Source organism: Prunus avium, chromosome 6 (assembly GCF_965620075.1).
Source record: "Prunus avium chromosome 6, drPruAviu1.hap1.1, whole genome shotgun sequence".
NCBI classification, from domain to species: Eukaryota; Viridiplantae; Streptophyta; class Magnoliopsida; order Rosales; family Rosaceae; genus Prunus; species Prunus avium.
Window position 1 is genome coordinate 24,455,148 of NC_142289.1, and position 17,584 is coordinate 24,472,731.

The 17,584-nt window shown below is 38.9% G+C and overlaps 1 protein-coding gene and 1 long non-coding RNA gene across 7 annotated transcripts; one reads left to right on the forward strand and one right to left on the reverse strand.

The window, feature by feature from the left end:
• Positions 1–424: 424 nt before the first annotated feature.
• On the forward strand, positions 425–11,212 carry LOC110755897 (beta-glucosidase 11-like). Its single transcript, XM_021957200.2, has 13 exons — positions 425–662; positions 784–847; positions 925–980; positions 1,185–1,260; positions 1,345–1,416; positions 1,512–1,599; positions 1,685–1,940; positions 2,653–2,768; positions 3,435–3,655; positions 10,232–10,257; positions 10,339–10,426; positions 10,601–10,691; positions 10,869–11,212. Exons 1-13 carry the CDS (start codon positions 540–542, stop codon positions 11,095–11,097), a joined length of 1,506 nt encoding a protein of 501 aa, XP_021812892.2. The 5' UTR covers positions 425–539; the 3' UTR covers positions 11,098–11,212.
• On the reverse strand, positions 10,919–17,131 carry LOC110755899 (uncharacterized). Of its 6 annotated transcripts, XR_015836256.1 has the most exons (6): positions 16,651–17,124; positions 16,384–16,422; positions 16,157–16,261; positions 13,604–13,748; positions 12,435–12,614; positions 10,919–12,350 (listed from the first exon to the last, which is right to left on the reverse strand). It is a non-coding gene; the product is annotated as an uncharacterized LOC110755899 (long non-coding RNA). The 6 variants fall into 6 exon arrangements; XR_015836253.1 differs by having other exon boundaries at positions 13,604–16,261; positions 16,651–17,131; XR_015836255.1 differs by having other exon boundaries at positions 13,604–16,261; positions 16,814–17,130.
• Positions 17,132–17,584: the final 453 nt, after the last annotated feature.

A 17,584-nucleotide genomic window follows, 5' to 3' on the forward strand; every position in this document is an offset into this window, starting at 1 on the left:
CTCCTCAAATCTGATTACCGCATAATCAGAAAATGAAAGCGGCTCATCATTTATTGCTTTATCCTATATTAATTTTTAATAATAAGTAATTTTATTTTAGGTTACCTTACCAAATGAGTTGGGTTTCCTAAATTTTTAAAAAAATCACATATCACATACCAAACAGGTACTTAAAAAGCCTAACAAATTCTAAAATTCGGAATTTTTATAATTGTGAAATGATCCCCAAGAAAAAATGGGGACGAGGACTGTCGAGGAACAAGATTTGGGAGAAAAAATAAAAAATTGTAGTCTCGTGACATTCCAAGGAAAAATAAAAATAAAAAGCAGATTTGGAGTTAACTGGTATATCGACGTGGAAAGTTATGATCGACGTGGAGCGTTGTGGTAAACTGAAGTAAGGATAGAGGTGAAGGGTGGCCGCTCAAATCTCTTTTTGTAACTGCGAGTCTGTGAGTTTTCTCAAAAGATACTCCATATCCTACTAATAAGTTGAACTTGGCTTAAGCAATAAGCAGTGGGTTTGGCAGTTGGAATTAATGTCGAAAGTTTCACTTCTGCTGTGTTTTCTTCTCATAAATCTTTCTTCAGGCACAGATAACTTTAGCAGAGATGACTTCCCACCGGGCTTTGTTTTCGGTGCTTCCTCCTCTGCTTATCAGGTTAATTTTCTTAATTTCCTTTAATTTTTTAAATTTTATTTTTATCAATTGAAACAAGATCAAGAGAAGAAGCTGATCAAGTAATGGGGTTGGGCTGGTTCAAAAATCTACATGAAAAAAGGTGGAAGGTGCTGCAGACGAAGATGGGAGGACCCCAAGCATCTTCGACACATATACTCATGCTGGTTAGCTAGCTTTTATAGCTCGTATGTAATTTTCTCAGTTTGCAAGCCAAGTGACATTTCTGAACTGAAATTTTCAGGGAATTATCATGGAGCCACTGGAGATGTAGCTTGTGATGGGTATCACAAATACAAGGTCTATAACTAATGAAATTGAATTTAGTTTTTGTTGGCAATCCTTTCATTTACTACTCAACTGTTTTTTTTTTCCTTTTCTTTTTGCACGAAACCATATCATCCTATATGCAATCACAAGATTCATTACCAAAACAGCTAATGAAAAAGGCATTGATGCTAACTAATACACTTCACATGATCAAGTTCTTTCAAACAATTGCAGGAAGATGTCAAACTAATGGCGGATACTGGTTTAGAGGCATATAGATTTTCAATCTCATGGTCAAGACTTATCCCAAGTATGATCATCCAATTGATACTCTTTCAAACAATTTTTACTCATTATTGTCGCACTTAAGTATTAAATTTGCTTTTTCTTTCAGATGGAAAAGGACCTGTCCATCCGAAGGGTCTACAATATTATAACAATCTTATCGATGAACTAATCAGCAATGGTTACTATCTACATTAATTTTACAATTTCCTTGGGATTTAAAAACAAACATGCCACTTCCAAATCACTGATCTTAGTATTCTTTATTTCAAGCAGGAATTCAGCCACATGTTACTTTACACCACAGTGATCTCCCACAAGCACTTGAAGATGAGTATGGAGGATGGGTTGGTCAAGAGATTGTGTATAGTTTCTTACCTTTTGTTGGTAAATTTAATGCATCAAGAGGAAACATAAACGAATGTGACGAAACAATTTTATGGCTGCAGAAAAGACTTCACAGCATATGCAGATGTATGCTTCAAAAATTTTGGCGACAGAGTTCTGTATTGGACTACCATTAATGAACTTAATATTTTTTCACTTGCGGGTTATGATATTGGATTACTTCCGCCACAACGGTGTTCAGCTCCATTTGGTGTGAATTGTTCTAGGGGTAACTCCTCAGTAGAGCCATACATTGCAGCTCATCATCTATTGCTATCTCATGCATCGGCAGCTAGATTGTACAAGAAAAAGTACCAGGTAATTATAAAACCTTTTGTCTTTGTGATAGTTAAGAATACAATCCTGATATGTTTTATGTCCTGAAATCCAATGGTTGTACAAAAGTTCCACCGCTACTGTCACTTAGGCCTTTCGATTTTAATTTAAGAACATCAAACCTTTACAAGTAAGACTATAGTTAGAAGCCGAAAAGACAAAAACATAAATTGAGGGGAAATGGGAATATCAAGAGACAAATAGTAGAGAAGACTTCACAACTATTTTTGCAATTTTTTTTTACCTCTACTCTACATCTTAGTTATATCTACAATAGTTTCCTTTCAATTAAAAACATATAAAAGAAGCAAAGGATTCACTAGTGTAGTGGTTTAGAGCAAATGCTCCTCCTAGAAGGTCCTAGATTCGAGTCCTAACATCCTTGTAGTGTGTGTGAGTTTAGTATTCTATCGCTCCTCTCAATAGAAAAGGTCCTTGAAAAAAAAAAACATATATAAGAAGAGAAAACTCTGCACTAGATTGTTGCCCTCCTACTTATACTATGTAGTGATAAAGATACGACCATTCAAAAAGCAGACAATACAGACTCGCATAAACTAAGAGATAAAGAAACTGAAAGATACCAGACCTAATAAAACAAAGACTACTAGTAACATTAAGGCTCCTAATAAAAGAAGACTTCTCACAAAAAAAAAAAAAGGTTGATCAATGTAATGAAATTTTTGGGATGCAGGACAAGCAACATGGATTTGTAGGAATCAATGTATTTGCCTATTGGTTTGTTCCTCTAACAAAAACCATTGAAGATGAACTTGCGGCCCAAAGAGCCCTCGACTTTTATTCTGGTTGGTAAGTCTGAAACTGACATAAAAAGTGGAATTGTGGAATTCCACCTCTCTCTCTCTCTCTCTCTCTCTCTCTCTCTCTCTCTCTCTCTATGTAACAGTTATCTTCTAATCTACACACATGCTTGTTTGAAATATAATGTGAAATGGGGTCTAACATGGTGTTCCTCAAATAGTGTTAACCGTGCGGGACTCTATATATATACAGTCTCCTTTTATCGAGGGATCCCTCAAATAATTTTATTTGAGGGACACCCTTTAGGGTCCCCTATAATTTTTTTTTCAACGATCCAAACCATCTATTTTTCACATATTCATTCAGAGATCATCTTTGCAAAAAATCATGCAAATTGAAAATCATTAAGGCATCTAATTGAGACCAACAAAATCAATGAATACGGTGCTTCAAGAAAGTACTTGAATACCAATAATTTAATTGAATGGTTAAATGATATCAGATTTAAGTGATTTTTTGTAGAGATCTTTGAATGAATATCTACAAAATAGACGGTTGGGATTAGTGAAATACAATGCGGAATGAGCCCTACAAGGGTGTTCCTCAAATAAGCTTATTTAGGGGATTCCTCAATGGATATTGATAATTTATTAGTTGTCTTCAAATGCAATATCATCCAAAGTGTAATTCTCATGTATCTGTTTTGTGTTGTAGGATTTTGAATCCCTTGGTGTTTGGAGATTACCCTGATGTAATGAAAAAGAACGTAGGCTCTAGACTTCCTGCCTTTACTAGTTTGGAGTCCCAAAGTGTGAAAGGTTCATGTGACTTCCTGGGAATTAATTATTATAACACATTATACGCCAAGGACTACTCTAGCAGCTTAAAGACGGAAAAGAGAGACTTTAATGCAGACTCAGGAATAAAGATTATGCGTAAGTTTTTGCTTATATATGTGTATATTATATAGTGATTTTCTCTGTCCAGGACGACCGCTAATATTGCCGAACCTACGTCAACCCCGAATCTCGTCCATCTTGTTGCTGCAGGCAACTTTGACCTCAGTGAGTCATTATGGACCCTTCATGTCGATGGATCTTCCAACTCCCAAGCCTGTGGGGTAAACTTGGTCCTCACTTCTCCAAATAAGGTGGTTCTGGAGTACGCCCTTCAACTTTTAGACTACCAATAACGTGGCAGCATATGAAGCATTATTAGCCGGTCTTCAGCTAGCCAAAGACATGGGAGCTAGATAGATTCAGATATTCAGCGACTTTTAACTGGTTGTTCATCAAGTCAATCATGACTTCTTTGTCAAAGACACCTCCATGACAACATACCTCTAGTATGCCCATCAGTTTCTGTAAACCTTCAACGCTTATCCCATTAGTTAGATCCCACACTCTGAGAACAACCACGTTGATGTCTTGGCAAGGTTGGCTTCATCCGTGGACCAAAGCCTCAGTTGTAAGATCCACGTTGAATTCCTAGAGACACACAACACACAAACGGCTGCCATATACACCATTAACCACAGTGCAACATAGATGGATCCCACATTCCAATTCCTACATAATCAAACATTGCTTGTGACCTTGATGAAGCACGTCGCATTTGATACCTTTCAGCCCGATACCTAATCATTAATAGAGCCTTATACAAGTGCGGTTTCAGCCTCTTCTACCTTCGATGCCTCACACCAAAAGAAGGCAACTGTAGCAACTATTCTGGTGCATGATCTCTTGCCCACAAGGTCATTAGGCTGAGATATTTTTGGCCTACCATCCATACTGATGCCCAAGTCTTCACCCAAAAATGCGACAAATGCCAAGGGTTTGCCATCCCTCAGCTCCATGTCGAATCGTTAACACCAATGACATGACTATTCGCACAGTGAGGGCTCGACCTCATTGGACCTATGCTAGAGTTTCTTGAACTCATCTAAAGCCTTGTACTCCTTCACCACCTCGGTATGAGCATCAGCGACCTCCTTCACTTTAGTCGGCTTCGGCCAACGCCTCCTCTGCCACCCCCAGCTTCTTCATCTCCTTGAACTCCCTTTCAAATCTATTTGGTCTTTAGCTGCAAGGCGTTCTTCTCACAGATTGCTGCTTGGGCTTCAGCAGTAGCAGCCTTCGCCGTCTTTGTCTGAAGCCTCGCCATCACCGCCTCCGTCTGATGCCTCGCCATCGCCACCTCCTTGTCTGCCCTAGCTAGGGTCAGATACATCACCCAAAAAGCCTGCAGATGACCGCACAGTTGTCAGAAAATAATTGTTGTCAGCAAACAATAACAAATAGTTTCGGTGCTTACGTTGGCCGAAGACAAGACTGTCTTCTGCACACGATCTGAGAAGTCGGTAGCTTTACCAGGGGCATCTCCTGACGATGCATGGCCAAGGTCACCTCATTCTTTTACTGTCGAATCGGGGCAAAGTCAATATCTTCGGCATCTTCAGAGAGCAACTCCTCCATGCCGAGGGAAAGTTTCCCCCTAGCCCTAGCTCATTACCCATGAAATCCCTTATGGCAGCCTCTAAGCCATTTCTCCTCTTATCTAAGGTTGTTGAAACTAGCCCATCATCACTTATACCAATTGGCAGCATGACAATTCATACAAGCACATGCAAGCACATGCAAGGAACAAAATCAGAACCTATAGATTGGAAATGGGTAGGCACATGTGCGTTGACGGTCTTCCCCCTAGAAAGGACTCCCAATTGCTAAAGGCAAGGAACCACCGATTCCTCCATGACTTCTGAGACGAAAGCATATGCCCTATGAAGTAACCTCTCTCTTTCGCCCTTCAGCAGTTAGCCTGAACCCACCCAAAATTGCCTTTTTGTCTGGAGACGGAATACTTGTTTGGGGTTATATTGCCTTGGCACATAACCCAACTTTTCCAACATCATCTACACCCAGGGATGTAACAGCAACCTAAACCTATACTTGTACATTGCCAAGAAAATCATAACAGAACCCTCAAGAGGATACCTCACTACATCTGTCGAAGCTGGTAGCTCCTGCCCCACTGAAGAAGGGACCCCATACTCTATTCTAAGCTCTTCCAACTCATATAAGTTCATCTTGTTTCTCTTTAGTAGTGGAACCCCTACTGGAACATCCACCCCAACTAGCGCAAAAGCTACCACCACATTACCAGACACAAACGGCCTTGCCTAGTTGCATGACCCCACTTCAGGTGTATGAGGCATATCAAGAACTCGATTGGCCACCGCCTGTAGCGTAACATAATTCCTTTGCATCTCCTTATAAGCTTCACCCCCAGAGCTTAGCGATTGCTCTTTTACCCCAACCCTATCCACCATCACCCTACCATCTTCTATCAAACCCTCCACAATACCTTCGGATTTGGTGCTTTCATTACTAATACCTTTAGAAATGGTACGCCCCTCACTTTTTGTTTCTTCCCCACCAAAGGCTCGAGGATTGTTCACTTATTTATTAGAACTATCAGACATCTACAAACACAAATGAACGATACTAAACGATAGGCCAAAGATCAAAGCGAAATACCTAACGGTTGGAATGCCTAAGATTTTACTCTAAGGATGATCTTCAAATATTCATGCATAATTTCAAAGGTTCATGCAAAACTTCACATAAAAAGTGCATGTCAATTAAAAAAGAGGGCGGCAAAACGAAAATACCTTGTTATTACCACTGCAAAATTCGCAGGAAATCGCCTTGCCTTTGCTCACTCAAAATCTCGCTGGAAATTGCCTATTCCTATTGTCTTCAAACGACTCTCAAATGCTAAGTACTCCTCCTTCTTCCTCTTGAAGCCATTTTATAGGCACCAGCCATACCGGTGCCTTAACTTACAACCCATCGCCAAGTTTACATCTCAACTGCTCGCATTAACGTCTCGATTTCCACACCAACGAAACCCTAACGAAGCCTATTCGACTCCCACTACTCAGACCTACATGGCAGCACTTGTGCACGACTCATGCATGATGTCAACCCTACCGATTGACAGGCTCTGTGCTGATCAGGTAGGGGACTTGTGTACGACTTGTGCATGATGTCAACCCTATCGATTGGCAGGCTCCGTGCCGATTGTGTTGGGGACTCATGCACGACTCGTGCATGACGTCAACCCTACCGATCAGAAGGCTCCTTGCCGATCGCCTAAGGGGCTCGCACACAACTTGTGCCAGGATCATTTTCCCCTGCCAATTGGTACGACGAGATCTCTGATCGGCAACTTGGGGGACTACTGTTTGTACCATAATCAACCAAACACATTCGACACTAGGAGACTAACACCTAGACAGACCCATCGCCTGTTGAAGGAAAAACACTTCCAGGGCAATCCCCAAAACACTGATGACGTCATCATGATCCCAACATGCCGAAAAGATACCTTGTTCCGATGCGGCAATTGCCCACCGAAGATGGTTGCCGAAGCTCTCAACTATAGAACCTAAGCCTTGGACACATGTCGCCACCATAATAATTTGCACAAAGTCCCATATCAAAACTTTGTGCAAACCCTCACTTTCATTTCTCTATAAAAGAGGAATAATGCCCAAGTAAAAAAGTAACTACTTTTCACCTTTACTATTACTCTATCAAAATTATTGTATACCCCACACTCGCTGACTTAAGCATTGGAGAGCTTTCGGTAGGTATCACACCGGTACTCGAAGCTTGACGATTGTTTCTTCCATCCTTCTTCAGCAGGATCACCTTGTGACCGAAGATCCCCTTTGCCGTAGGTCCACAACCCCCTAATTCTATTGATGACTCCACAGTTCTTCTATCTAAGTTGAACCCAATTTTGGACATCAACAGTCCTTAAATCCTTTAGTTAAAGGACATATGCATTAATAACCTGTCGATAACATGTCAATATATGACGCATATCAAAACAGTGTCGATAATGTGCATATGCATTATTAATATTTCAATGTCATGTCTAATGCATGTATCCACTAGTTGAGATATTATATATGTTTTTTTTTATTTTTATGAAAGGAATTTTATTCAATAACCAAACAGCATAATTCATGGAAAAGAAGGCAAAAAGATGTGCAACCTTGGGCCTCTGTAAAAAACCTTTAGCATAAAAAACCCCCAAAAATGGAAGAAAATCTTTGTAGAAAGCAAAGAAATCAGCCATAATGGCTCCTCCTCAATCCATGTGGAAAAACTAGCGTTCCTAGTCCCATATCGCTAGCACATGAGCAACCTTGTTACCATCTTGTCGTTGCTAGTTACACGAGAATGATCTAAACCATCCCTGCATCTCCTTGATATCTTCCGCCAGATTCTCCACTCATGCAGACTTGCACTCTAGTGTGAAAAAGACCATATTGCTTTCACTTCATTACAAGCCCATATTGCATGAATAACTGACTCCACTTTCTTCCCACAACGTGGACATATTGGAGAATTCAAGATCTTCTTATGGTAAAGATTTTGTCTGCTAGGCAAAAACACCAATATACATCTCCATAGAAAGAATTTGATCTTATTAGGCACCTGCAAACTCCACAATTTTTTCCATAACAATTTTTCATCTTGTACCGAGGACCCTTCCATGCCATTTTCCCGTTGCTTCTTCATGCATGCAACCATATAACCACTTTTGACTGAGTATTCACCGCTTCGATCATAGTGCCTGTTGACGCCAAAAAGTGGTTCTTTGACTTAGAGGGTCAACTTAATAATTTTATGCCTTCGGTATCCTTGATACCTCGGTAGTCTGTGCGATCTGCGATATGAGCAAACACACGGTAAGACCTAGGGCACCGGTGTGGTACTGGCCGAAGGCTCTCCAATGCTTAAGTAAGTTCGGGAATAGAAAGTTCAACTGACAGATCAATAGGCTTGTATGCCGTAAGTTCTGATTACCTCTATTTTGGGATAGTTGGCCTCCTTTTATAGGTCTTGGGAGGTGTGCATTTTGTTGATTATTTCGATGTGGGACTGTGGGCGTCGCTTGGGAGCGTGCCACATGTCCCAGGAGAGGGCGTTGCCCTAATGGAGAGATCGGTAGGTAGAGTGCCGAGGGCGCCTCTGACCAAGCCCAGTTTTCTTCACGTGTCTTGCCCTTACTGGCTGTTTATTTTGGGTGTAAACAGTGCCAAATTAATTTATCCTTTGTATTATTTGAAGCCAATGGAATTTGGAGGATAGCCTCCACTTCCTGCTCCCAAAAATTAACTTTTAGTAACTCCTTATCCCATTGCCCTGCTGTAGTAAACAGTTCACATACTTTCATAGAAGCATCAAATTGTGGCCTTGAGATAATCTTGAAATTCATTGGTAAAGGCACCCAACGATCCTGATAAACCTGTATATCTTCACCATTTCCCACTCTCCACTGCAAACCCACCTTCAACAAATCCTTACCCCAGATCACTGAACTCCTAATAAGTGAGGGTCGATACCCCTCCCCAGCATCTAGAAAATTACAATGCGGAAAATATCATGCCTTAAAAATTCTCGCTGTGAAGGAATTACAATTAAAAAATAATATCCAACTTTGTTTTGCAAGGAGAGATTGATTAAAAGCCTCAAGGTCTCTAAATCCCAATCCTCCAATCTACTTGCTCACACATAATGTTTCCCACTTAGTCCAATGAATACCTCGCATATTCTTACTCTTAGACCACCAGAATTTAGCCATCATGCCATGAAGCTCCTTACACATCCCCTTAGGCATCCAAAAGTAGCTCATCGAGTAGGTGGGCATAGCACTTTCCGACTTTGCGACTCTGAGATCACATTATCAAGAATTAAACGTTGGGATACAAAAGCACTTTGCGACTCTGAGATAACGGAAGGCAATAAATACTTGAGTCTATTTGCAAAAGCCTTTGCAATAATTTTGTAAATCATTGTACACAGGCTTATTGGTCTAAATTCAGTCACTTTGGAGGGTGTCTGCACCTTAGGAATTAAGGAGATTAGAGTGTGATTAAATTCTTGGACACTGCTTTCTCCATTCAATATCTAAAAGCACTTGCGTGACACCTTGTCCCCTACAATGTGCCAGTAGCGTTGATAGAAAAAATAAAGAGATATTATGTTAGAAATATTTTACCGGGATGTCCTTTCTTTAAAGGATGCATGTTGTGTAGGGAGAAAACTGAAGTAGTATGTATACAGATGCCTTTTTCTGTTCAAATTTGTGAATTTTCTGTACCATGCTGATGGCCTTTTCTTTTCCTTTTCCTTTTTTACTAAAAATAAAAGTACGACGCAAACCCTAGAAAACTCGGCACTTCAAGCAGACACTGCATAGGCAAGGAGTGTGTAGTCCCAAATATGATATGAATGACTGAAATATGCTAAAGTATATCATAAACAAAATTAGCCTCTATGAAGATATTTCGAAATCACAATGTTCATTTTTTGTGTTTGTGATGGTTGTTTGTGCATTGTTCATTTTTTCTTTTTGTTCATTGCTCATGTGCAAGGAATATTTGTGCATTGTTCATGTGATAGCTTTCAAACTTTCTTTAATTTCTCGTGCAGGTCTACAAAATGATACAACATTTGAGGTAGAAGCTTGAACGTAATCAATTCACTGCTTATGGGGTTAATTTCAGAGCCTTATTACTGATCGGTTTCTTTAATTTCAGTTTCCAATAACTCCCTGGGGCCTGCAACGACTGCTGGAATATGTCAAGCAAAACTATGGAAATCCTCCAATATATATCCATGAAAATGGTCTCTCTCTCTCTCTCCCCTAAATAGTGAATTTAATCAAAGTACTGCTAGAGTGAATTTATATGAAGACATATATAATGTGAGAAAACATAACGCAGCAAAAAGATAAAAACAAATAAACTCTTCAAAATGGTGAAATTTATTGAAAAAAATCTGGCATCCAATATATTTTAGGTCAACGAACTCGACGCAATTCATCGTTAGAGGATTGGCCAAGGGTGAAATATTTGGACGGACACATCCAAACTTTGCTTGAAGCTGTAAGGTATACCTATTTTCTGTCGATTATAATTTAAGCCGAGGGTTATATGATTTTTCATGTTTTCTCCATTTTGTGAAGGCTAACTGGCCAAGTCCAAATCAAGGTGTTTATGAGATGCGGAAAGATATAATACCTGTTTTTAAATTACTAATGGATGCTATGAAATATTTACTTTGGAAGGAATGGATCAAACGTCAGAGGCTATTTTATATGGTCCTTTTTGGATTCCCTTGAGCTGCTGGACGGCTATGAATCAAGCTACGGCCTCTACTACATCGATTTGGATGACCCCGATTTAAGAAGACAACCCAAACTCTCTGCTCACTGGTACTCCCAGTTTTTAAAGAGAAAGAACGTCATCAGCTTAGATGGGTTTTTTAAATCCCTTCCCCATGATCGCCTTCAGTAGATTTCATGTAAAGAAAGATGCATGTTTTTACTCCCCCTAGAAATTCTGTCTATGTAATTGAAAAATTCTAGTAAAATAAACAAGTAAAGATGGATATCCAATATGTTTTCTTGTTTTTGCGTTCTTGGTTTAGGGCAGGACATTGTGCTTCTATGTAGCTGTAGGCCTAACATTTGCATTAAACTTGAGTTGTTGGACTATGTTTTGGGAATTTTCTGAGACCAAAGCCATGGGTAGTGGGGTTAAAGAAATCAAGTCTGATGAGCCAGGCCTTGTTGGACACAACGAGGTGAAGACTTATTCAGCAAGTCATGGCTATGCAGACTCTGAATGGAAAATATCTTAAAGATGAGCATCTTGTTGATGTCAAGGATCGCTTCTCCTCTAATTTTTATTTGTCGAACTGAGAGATCAATGGAAATTGGGATCCTAATGCATATAGATACAAAAGGATATCTTGTTGATGTTAAATATACCCAAAGCCCAGTGGACGATGCTGTAATTTCTCAATGTAAAGGCATGTTGCCTTGCCCCTTTGCTTAGGAACTAGACTGCCTCTTTGCCTCATTTTATTCAACACCCTTGCCCCCATCCCTTAAAGATGTGGCTGATAACCTACATTTAGTGAGAAAAAATTTGCTTAGTGGGATTTGGGACTTTTGTTGTCTTGTGATCCCCCAGAAGATGATAGGAAACTACCCTAGTAAGAAGATAATTTTTTTTAGGGTTTATGTTTAAACATCTATTGGCACTTTGAATTGTTTAATCCTTTTACGTTTCATACATATGAAATTAATTTACAGTATAAGTTGAAAATCTTATGTTATGCTTAACTCACTTCTCCCATTCTTCAAAACCGCATTACATTTAAATCAACATCTGCACCCCTCCTTTCTTCCTTACACCTCTCTCGTTACAATTTTGAACACAGAAGGTGACCACAATAAAACTTTGCCAAAAGCCATCAACATCATACTGTTAGTCAGCAAACAGAGCACATAAACAAATATAAAAAAGTTATGCAGGACATATCCATGGCATGCATATCAAAAGACACACTTTCAGAATTACTGTTACTTGGGCTTATACATCAACAAGACAGCCATGTTTAGCACACTGGAAGTTACAAAGGGTTAGGAAAGCAATTACTCACACCAGGAGTTGCATGATCCAGGCATTTTTCAGCCGTCTCAACTTCTGTTATCAGCTTCTCAATTTCAGCAGAAAGTTCAGTTTCATTCTTCCACAAGGACCTAAGACAATAAGCAAAGAAAACCAATCATATTGGAATGACTACGATAAATTCATTTAGAATATTAAGTACAAAAGACTCATACTTGTGCTCATCCTGCAACTTGTCCCTCTGTGACTTATGATGATTGAACACTGCATGTGACTGAGAGATGAGAGATTCAATTCAATAGTAGCAATCTCTCTTCCTCGAGAATCAATGTAGGCATCCCGCTCGCTCAACTTGGCATTAAGCCGTTTAAGTTCATCCTGAAGTTTTTTTGCTCCTGGAACATCTAAGAGTGAGAAATCAATAAAGTATAAATTAGGTAAACATAATACAGTATGCAATTTAGAACAGTTTATAAATGCTGCAAATAAAGCTACTAGAAACTTAAGCGCGAGAACAAAAGATGTAGGAGGAGGAATGTCAAGTGACATTCCAAATCAGCAAAGTGAACCAGCCACGATACTAAACACTCGAACAAAGCAATCTAAACAAAGCAGAACAACAAATGACACAAGAAAACTCCCGAGCAAAAATCAAACACAACTGCCAAAGCATTATGGCAGTTAGTTGGCCTATGAAATATTTGGCCTTCTGCTAGGTGGTAATCCACAAGTAGTAAATTTCCAGGATCTGGTTGTGGTGAAAAATGAGAAGAGGTTGAAAGGTAGAAAACAGTGTTTCTGTCTAGAGAAGGTTGGCTTTGATTTAATCAGTCATAAACAATGTGCCAATTACCTTTCTCTTTTCGGATTCCAAGCAAAGGTGCTAAGAAATTGAAAATTTTAAAAAGCGCTTTTTGTGGGAAGGTTTTGGTGAGCAGAGCAAGGAGCATTTGGTTAAATGGGATATGGGCTCATATTCTCAAGAGAATAGTGATTCTGGGGTAGGCAACCTGGTGGTCTCATATGCGTCTTATTGCCAAAAAGTTTTGAGAAATGACGGTCAATTCAAAGTGAAACATTTGAATCCAAGAAAAGAGGATATTAATTAAATCTGCATATATAAGAATCTAAACAAAATAAAAGAAATGAACATTAAAAAAAATTAGATAAGATAAAAGATAAAAAATTCTCAACTGGGAAGTGTTTTTATTCCAGAATTATCTGAGAGGAATTTTTACAATTGCTAGGAAAAGAATGCATACAGTTCTATTTCTAGTAGTTGGAATTAAGCAAGACATACTAAAGCGGCAGGTGGAGTACTCGAACTACAAACCTGATATGACATTTAAGGTGGATTATACACTCAAAAAAGAAGCCAGTATACCTGTGCCAAACTTGAAGAAAGAACTCGCTCGAGATCATCAATTTCCTTTTGGAGACATTTGTCACGAGCAGCTTTACTTGAAAACTGGGTGGCACAACCTTGTTTTTGATAAAGTATGCTAAGCTGCTTCTCCCCTTCCATTATTCTATATGACAAAAGAACCAATTGTGAGATAATATATTCTAGCACCTCCACCAAAGACTTCTCCTATGATCTGAACATATTCCAGTAATTGGACAGACTTGCTTGACATTCTATATAAAACTCATGGCATCTAGGACTACGAAACAAATCTCACTGACAATCCTAGAATCTCACCCACTATACTGCAAACCAACCTCACTTTTTTTTTCCAAAAACCCAGAACTTCACTTTGTCAGCTTACTTTTGAATAACAAACTACCACAACCGGTAACCCAAAACAGCCCTATTCCTAAGAAGCAAGCGTTGTGCATGTGCCTTAGCACACGGAGAAATTCTGGACACAAGATATATATCCGTACAATTTATATTGTGGTACTTCATTCAAATTACTTTGTTACCATAAAACTGGAGCTTTTTTCCCTGTTTTATTCATTATTCAACTTCCTAAGCAGAATAACTATCAAAACGACATTGCCCAACTCTATAAAGATGTAGAGTGAGAATTCTCATTCAGAAGCACAAACACCGAATGGATAACCATTTATGATTCAGACAAACACTGGACATCAAACATACAACAATAAAAAGAAACAAGCACAAAGAAGAGTGAGGGCCTTGATTACCTTTTTCTTCTATTCTACTATCAATGCATGCAATGGCATTCAATTCCATATGCTACCCAATTATGATCCACAAACAGAGTTTACAACAATAAACAAAAGAAAAAAAAAACACTTATCAAGTGCAATTTAAACAAAAGCGATGCAAATCTTTTAAATGGCCTAGCGTCTAACATCGACTAAACTCTGCCAGTTTTTGGCGAGCATCTTGAAGTTCCTTGACATAAATAGTGTCATATTCCATAACAGAAACCATAGAAAAGGGTTAATTAATCAAACCACGTAATATACAGCAGATTAAGTATTTTCCCATAATTATATACACTCACGTGATGTGTTTTCCATCCAAGAATTACTCATCCTTCTTCAAACCAATGGTTCTTCGCATCCAGAAAATCTTTTGGCAAGAATTACTCATCCTTCTTCGCATCTAGAAAATAATTTTAAAAAATAAATATTGCCACGGCTTTAAGATGGTTGTGTTTTGGTAGTTTGGTTGGAAGGAAATAGGAGGACTTTTCACGGCTTTAAGGACGAGGACCTACAGATTGTCTGGGGATCGATTTCGTTTTGGTATGCCCTAACATGGCACTTGGAAAAGAAAAACCTAATTATTTTCCACCTTGCTCTAATTCTACTATGCCCTAACATAGTATTTGGAAACCCCCTGACGAACCTCTATGCACATGTCACAGAGAGAGAGAGAGAGAGAGAGGAAACACACACACAAATCAAATAAAGTTGTAAAACAACTACACTCAGCACAAGCTGTGCCCATTACATACAGCATGGCACGTTTTTCCAACAAACACGGATCCACTACTTGTTTAGACATTACTTCAGTTTCAACATGAATCATAAACTAATCCAAAGTTTGCTAGGTATTTTAACTTCCAATACCAAAAGTGAAATGAAAAATTAACAGCCCTAATTTGACATACAGCTCAAAAGGAAAATCAATCAATTAAACAAATAATAAGTCTATATCTTTTTCCAAAAAGCCTTGCCTGACATAGGCATGTTATGACTTGCCTAGGGCACGAGGTTGTTAGCACAAGTCAAGAACATGCCAAAAGAAAATATAAAAAGAAAAAGGGGTACTGATCCACCTGGACATGGGACTACATTCTTCTTTCTTGCCTTTTCATCTCAACTAACTGATGCAATCTTTCCCCAATTCACAGATAGAAAAGAAAGCAATAAGCATGACTAGAATAGACTAATGAAAGCAAACCGTGGTTTTTGTTCCTTACACAGGTATGCTAAACTCTTCCAGATAAGATTTAATATCTCGGAAAAATCTTTCTCAAAGACAGAGGCATAGTATCACTTACATCTTTAAACCTTGATAAAATCGTGGTTTTGTCCACATAATTGCATCAACCAAGACTGAATCAACTTAGCGGAGACCGGAGAGTAAACCCTAGTCACTTTGTCGCTCCAAAATCTTTTGGAAAACTTGAAAACAAGATTTATATTTAAAGAAAAAAAAATAAGTTGCAAGTGCAAGCACATTATGGTCGATTCCTATCATGAGCATCGACCCAACCCATGCACCAAGAAAAAAAAACCATGATTTGGCATCCTGGAAGCACATCTACTCCCACACAAAAATATATTACATAAGACTCATAACTAACTGTGAAAGAGATGTAAGTTGGGTTGAATGACCACAAGCCACACTTGAAGGTAGCATCTCTCTGTCGAGTTCCTATTTCCACAAGGCAAAAGAAAAACGCATACATGTACAGAGCAAAAGGGAGAGAAGATTCGGGGAAGGAAGAGTGACCTGTGGTGACCTGCCCCTTCCTGTTCAATCATGGCATATATTGCAACAAAAATTGTTTATTAAGCAAATGACTAAACACGATAGCTTGAGAACCAAACCGAATTGCTGCAAAAAGAACATGTTTCAAATCCAACAAAATGTCAATGAACAAGTGTTAACGGTTCCAGACAAAACTATCAACCAAAGGATAAAACAACTGCAACAATCATTCAGTCCTTGCTACTTACCATGGAAGAAGTTCGTCTTTCCCGACCCATTGGCGCCAACTGCAGTAAACATTGTCGAAATAGATATGGAATTTCATTAGCAAACATAATAGAGCACAACGATACAAAAGAAGCAAAGTGAGATACAGATATGACATTGACTTTATTTCAGTGCAGAAAATCTCCAATACATATAGTCTATATACATACTTTAGAAGAAGAAATGTAAAGGAAAAAAATGAATGAACAATACAAATTAAAATGATAACTAATATGACCTGCAGATACCTCACAAAAAACAATTGTGCAATCGGCAAAGAGAGATCAGACACTTAAATATGTAACTCTTGCTATTCCAATCACAAGCCCACTGATGAACATCTCCCCATTGCTGATTGAAACCCTGATTCGACATTACCAAACCTCAACTCAAAATCAAACGGAAAATTACCTCTCTTGTGTCTCTTGAAGGTGGATGCGGCCAGAGAGCGTGAGAAAATCCGTTTTTCTCTCGCTCAACTCACTCACTGAGACTGAATGAGGGAGAGAGACAGAGAGCGAGGGACAGAGAGAGAAAGGAACCGAGAGGGAGAGGGAGAGAGAGAGAGATCGATTGAGGTGGGGGTTGCGGACGGCGGCGATTTGGAGGTGGTGTGGTGGTGGTTTCGTCGAGTCGACTGGGAGAGAGAGAGAGAGAGGGAGGGAGGGAGGGAGGCGTCGTCGAATGCAGAAATGATGGAGGAGAGAGTGAGTCCAATGGGATTGGACGGTCCAGATATCTGGGGGCTTTTAAAAAAACAATTAACGGTCTAGATTGTTAGTAAATGTATATGGCAAAAAGTCATTTTTGGTTCTTATAGTTTGACACTATCACTATTTTAGTCCCTTTCGTTTCAATTTTGTCCTTGTTGTCTCAATGTAAAGCAAATTCAAGGACAATCCTTAATTTTTGTCAATTTTTTTTAACTTCTGTTAGTTGTGGAGGGGCAATTTAGTCAACAAATTTGTAAGTAAAGAGTTGTCTGACATTGTGGTCTAGGTTTAAAGTGGATTTATGTTGAGTTATCTCTTGTTTGTTTGAGTAAACAGTTTTTTATGCAGTTATTAACATAAGAAAGATCAAATTCAAACAAAATAATGGTGACAGTGTGTGATGGGATTGAAGAGGTCAAAGGCACTTGCCCTTGGTTTATTTTTGCTTCAGCTGTGAATGGAAGAACCA

Excerpts from the sequence above, each read along its gene's own strand:
- LOC110755897 (XM_021957200.2), top strand. The coding sequence starts at position 540 with ATGTCGAAAGTTTCACTTCTGCTGTGTTTTCTTCTCATAAATCTTTCT. Across the intron at positions 663-783 it reads CTTCCTCCTCTGCTTATCAG|GTGGAAGGTGCTGCAGACGA; the intron begins GTTAATTTTCTT and ends ACATGAAAAAAG. Across the intron at positions 848-924 it reads CGACACATATACTCATGCTG|GGAATTATCATGGAGCCACT; the intron begins GTTAGCTAGCTT and ends TGAAATTTTCAG.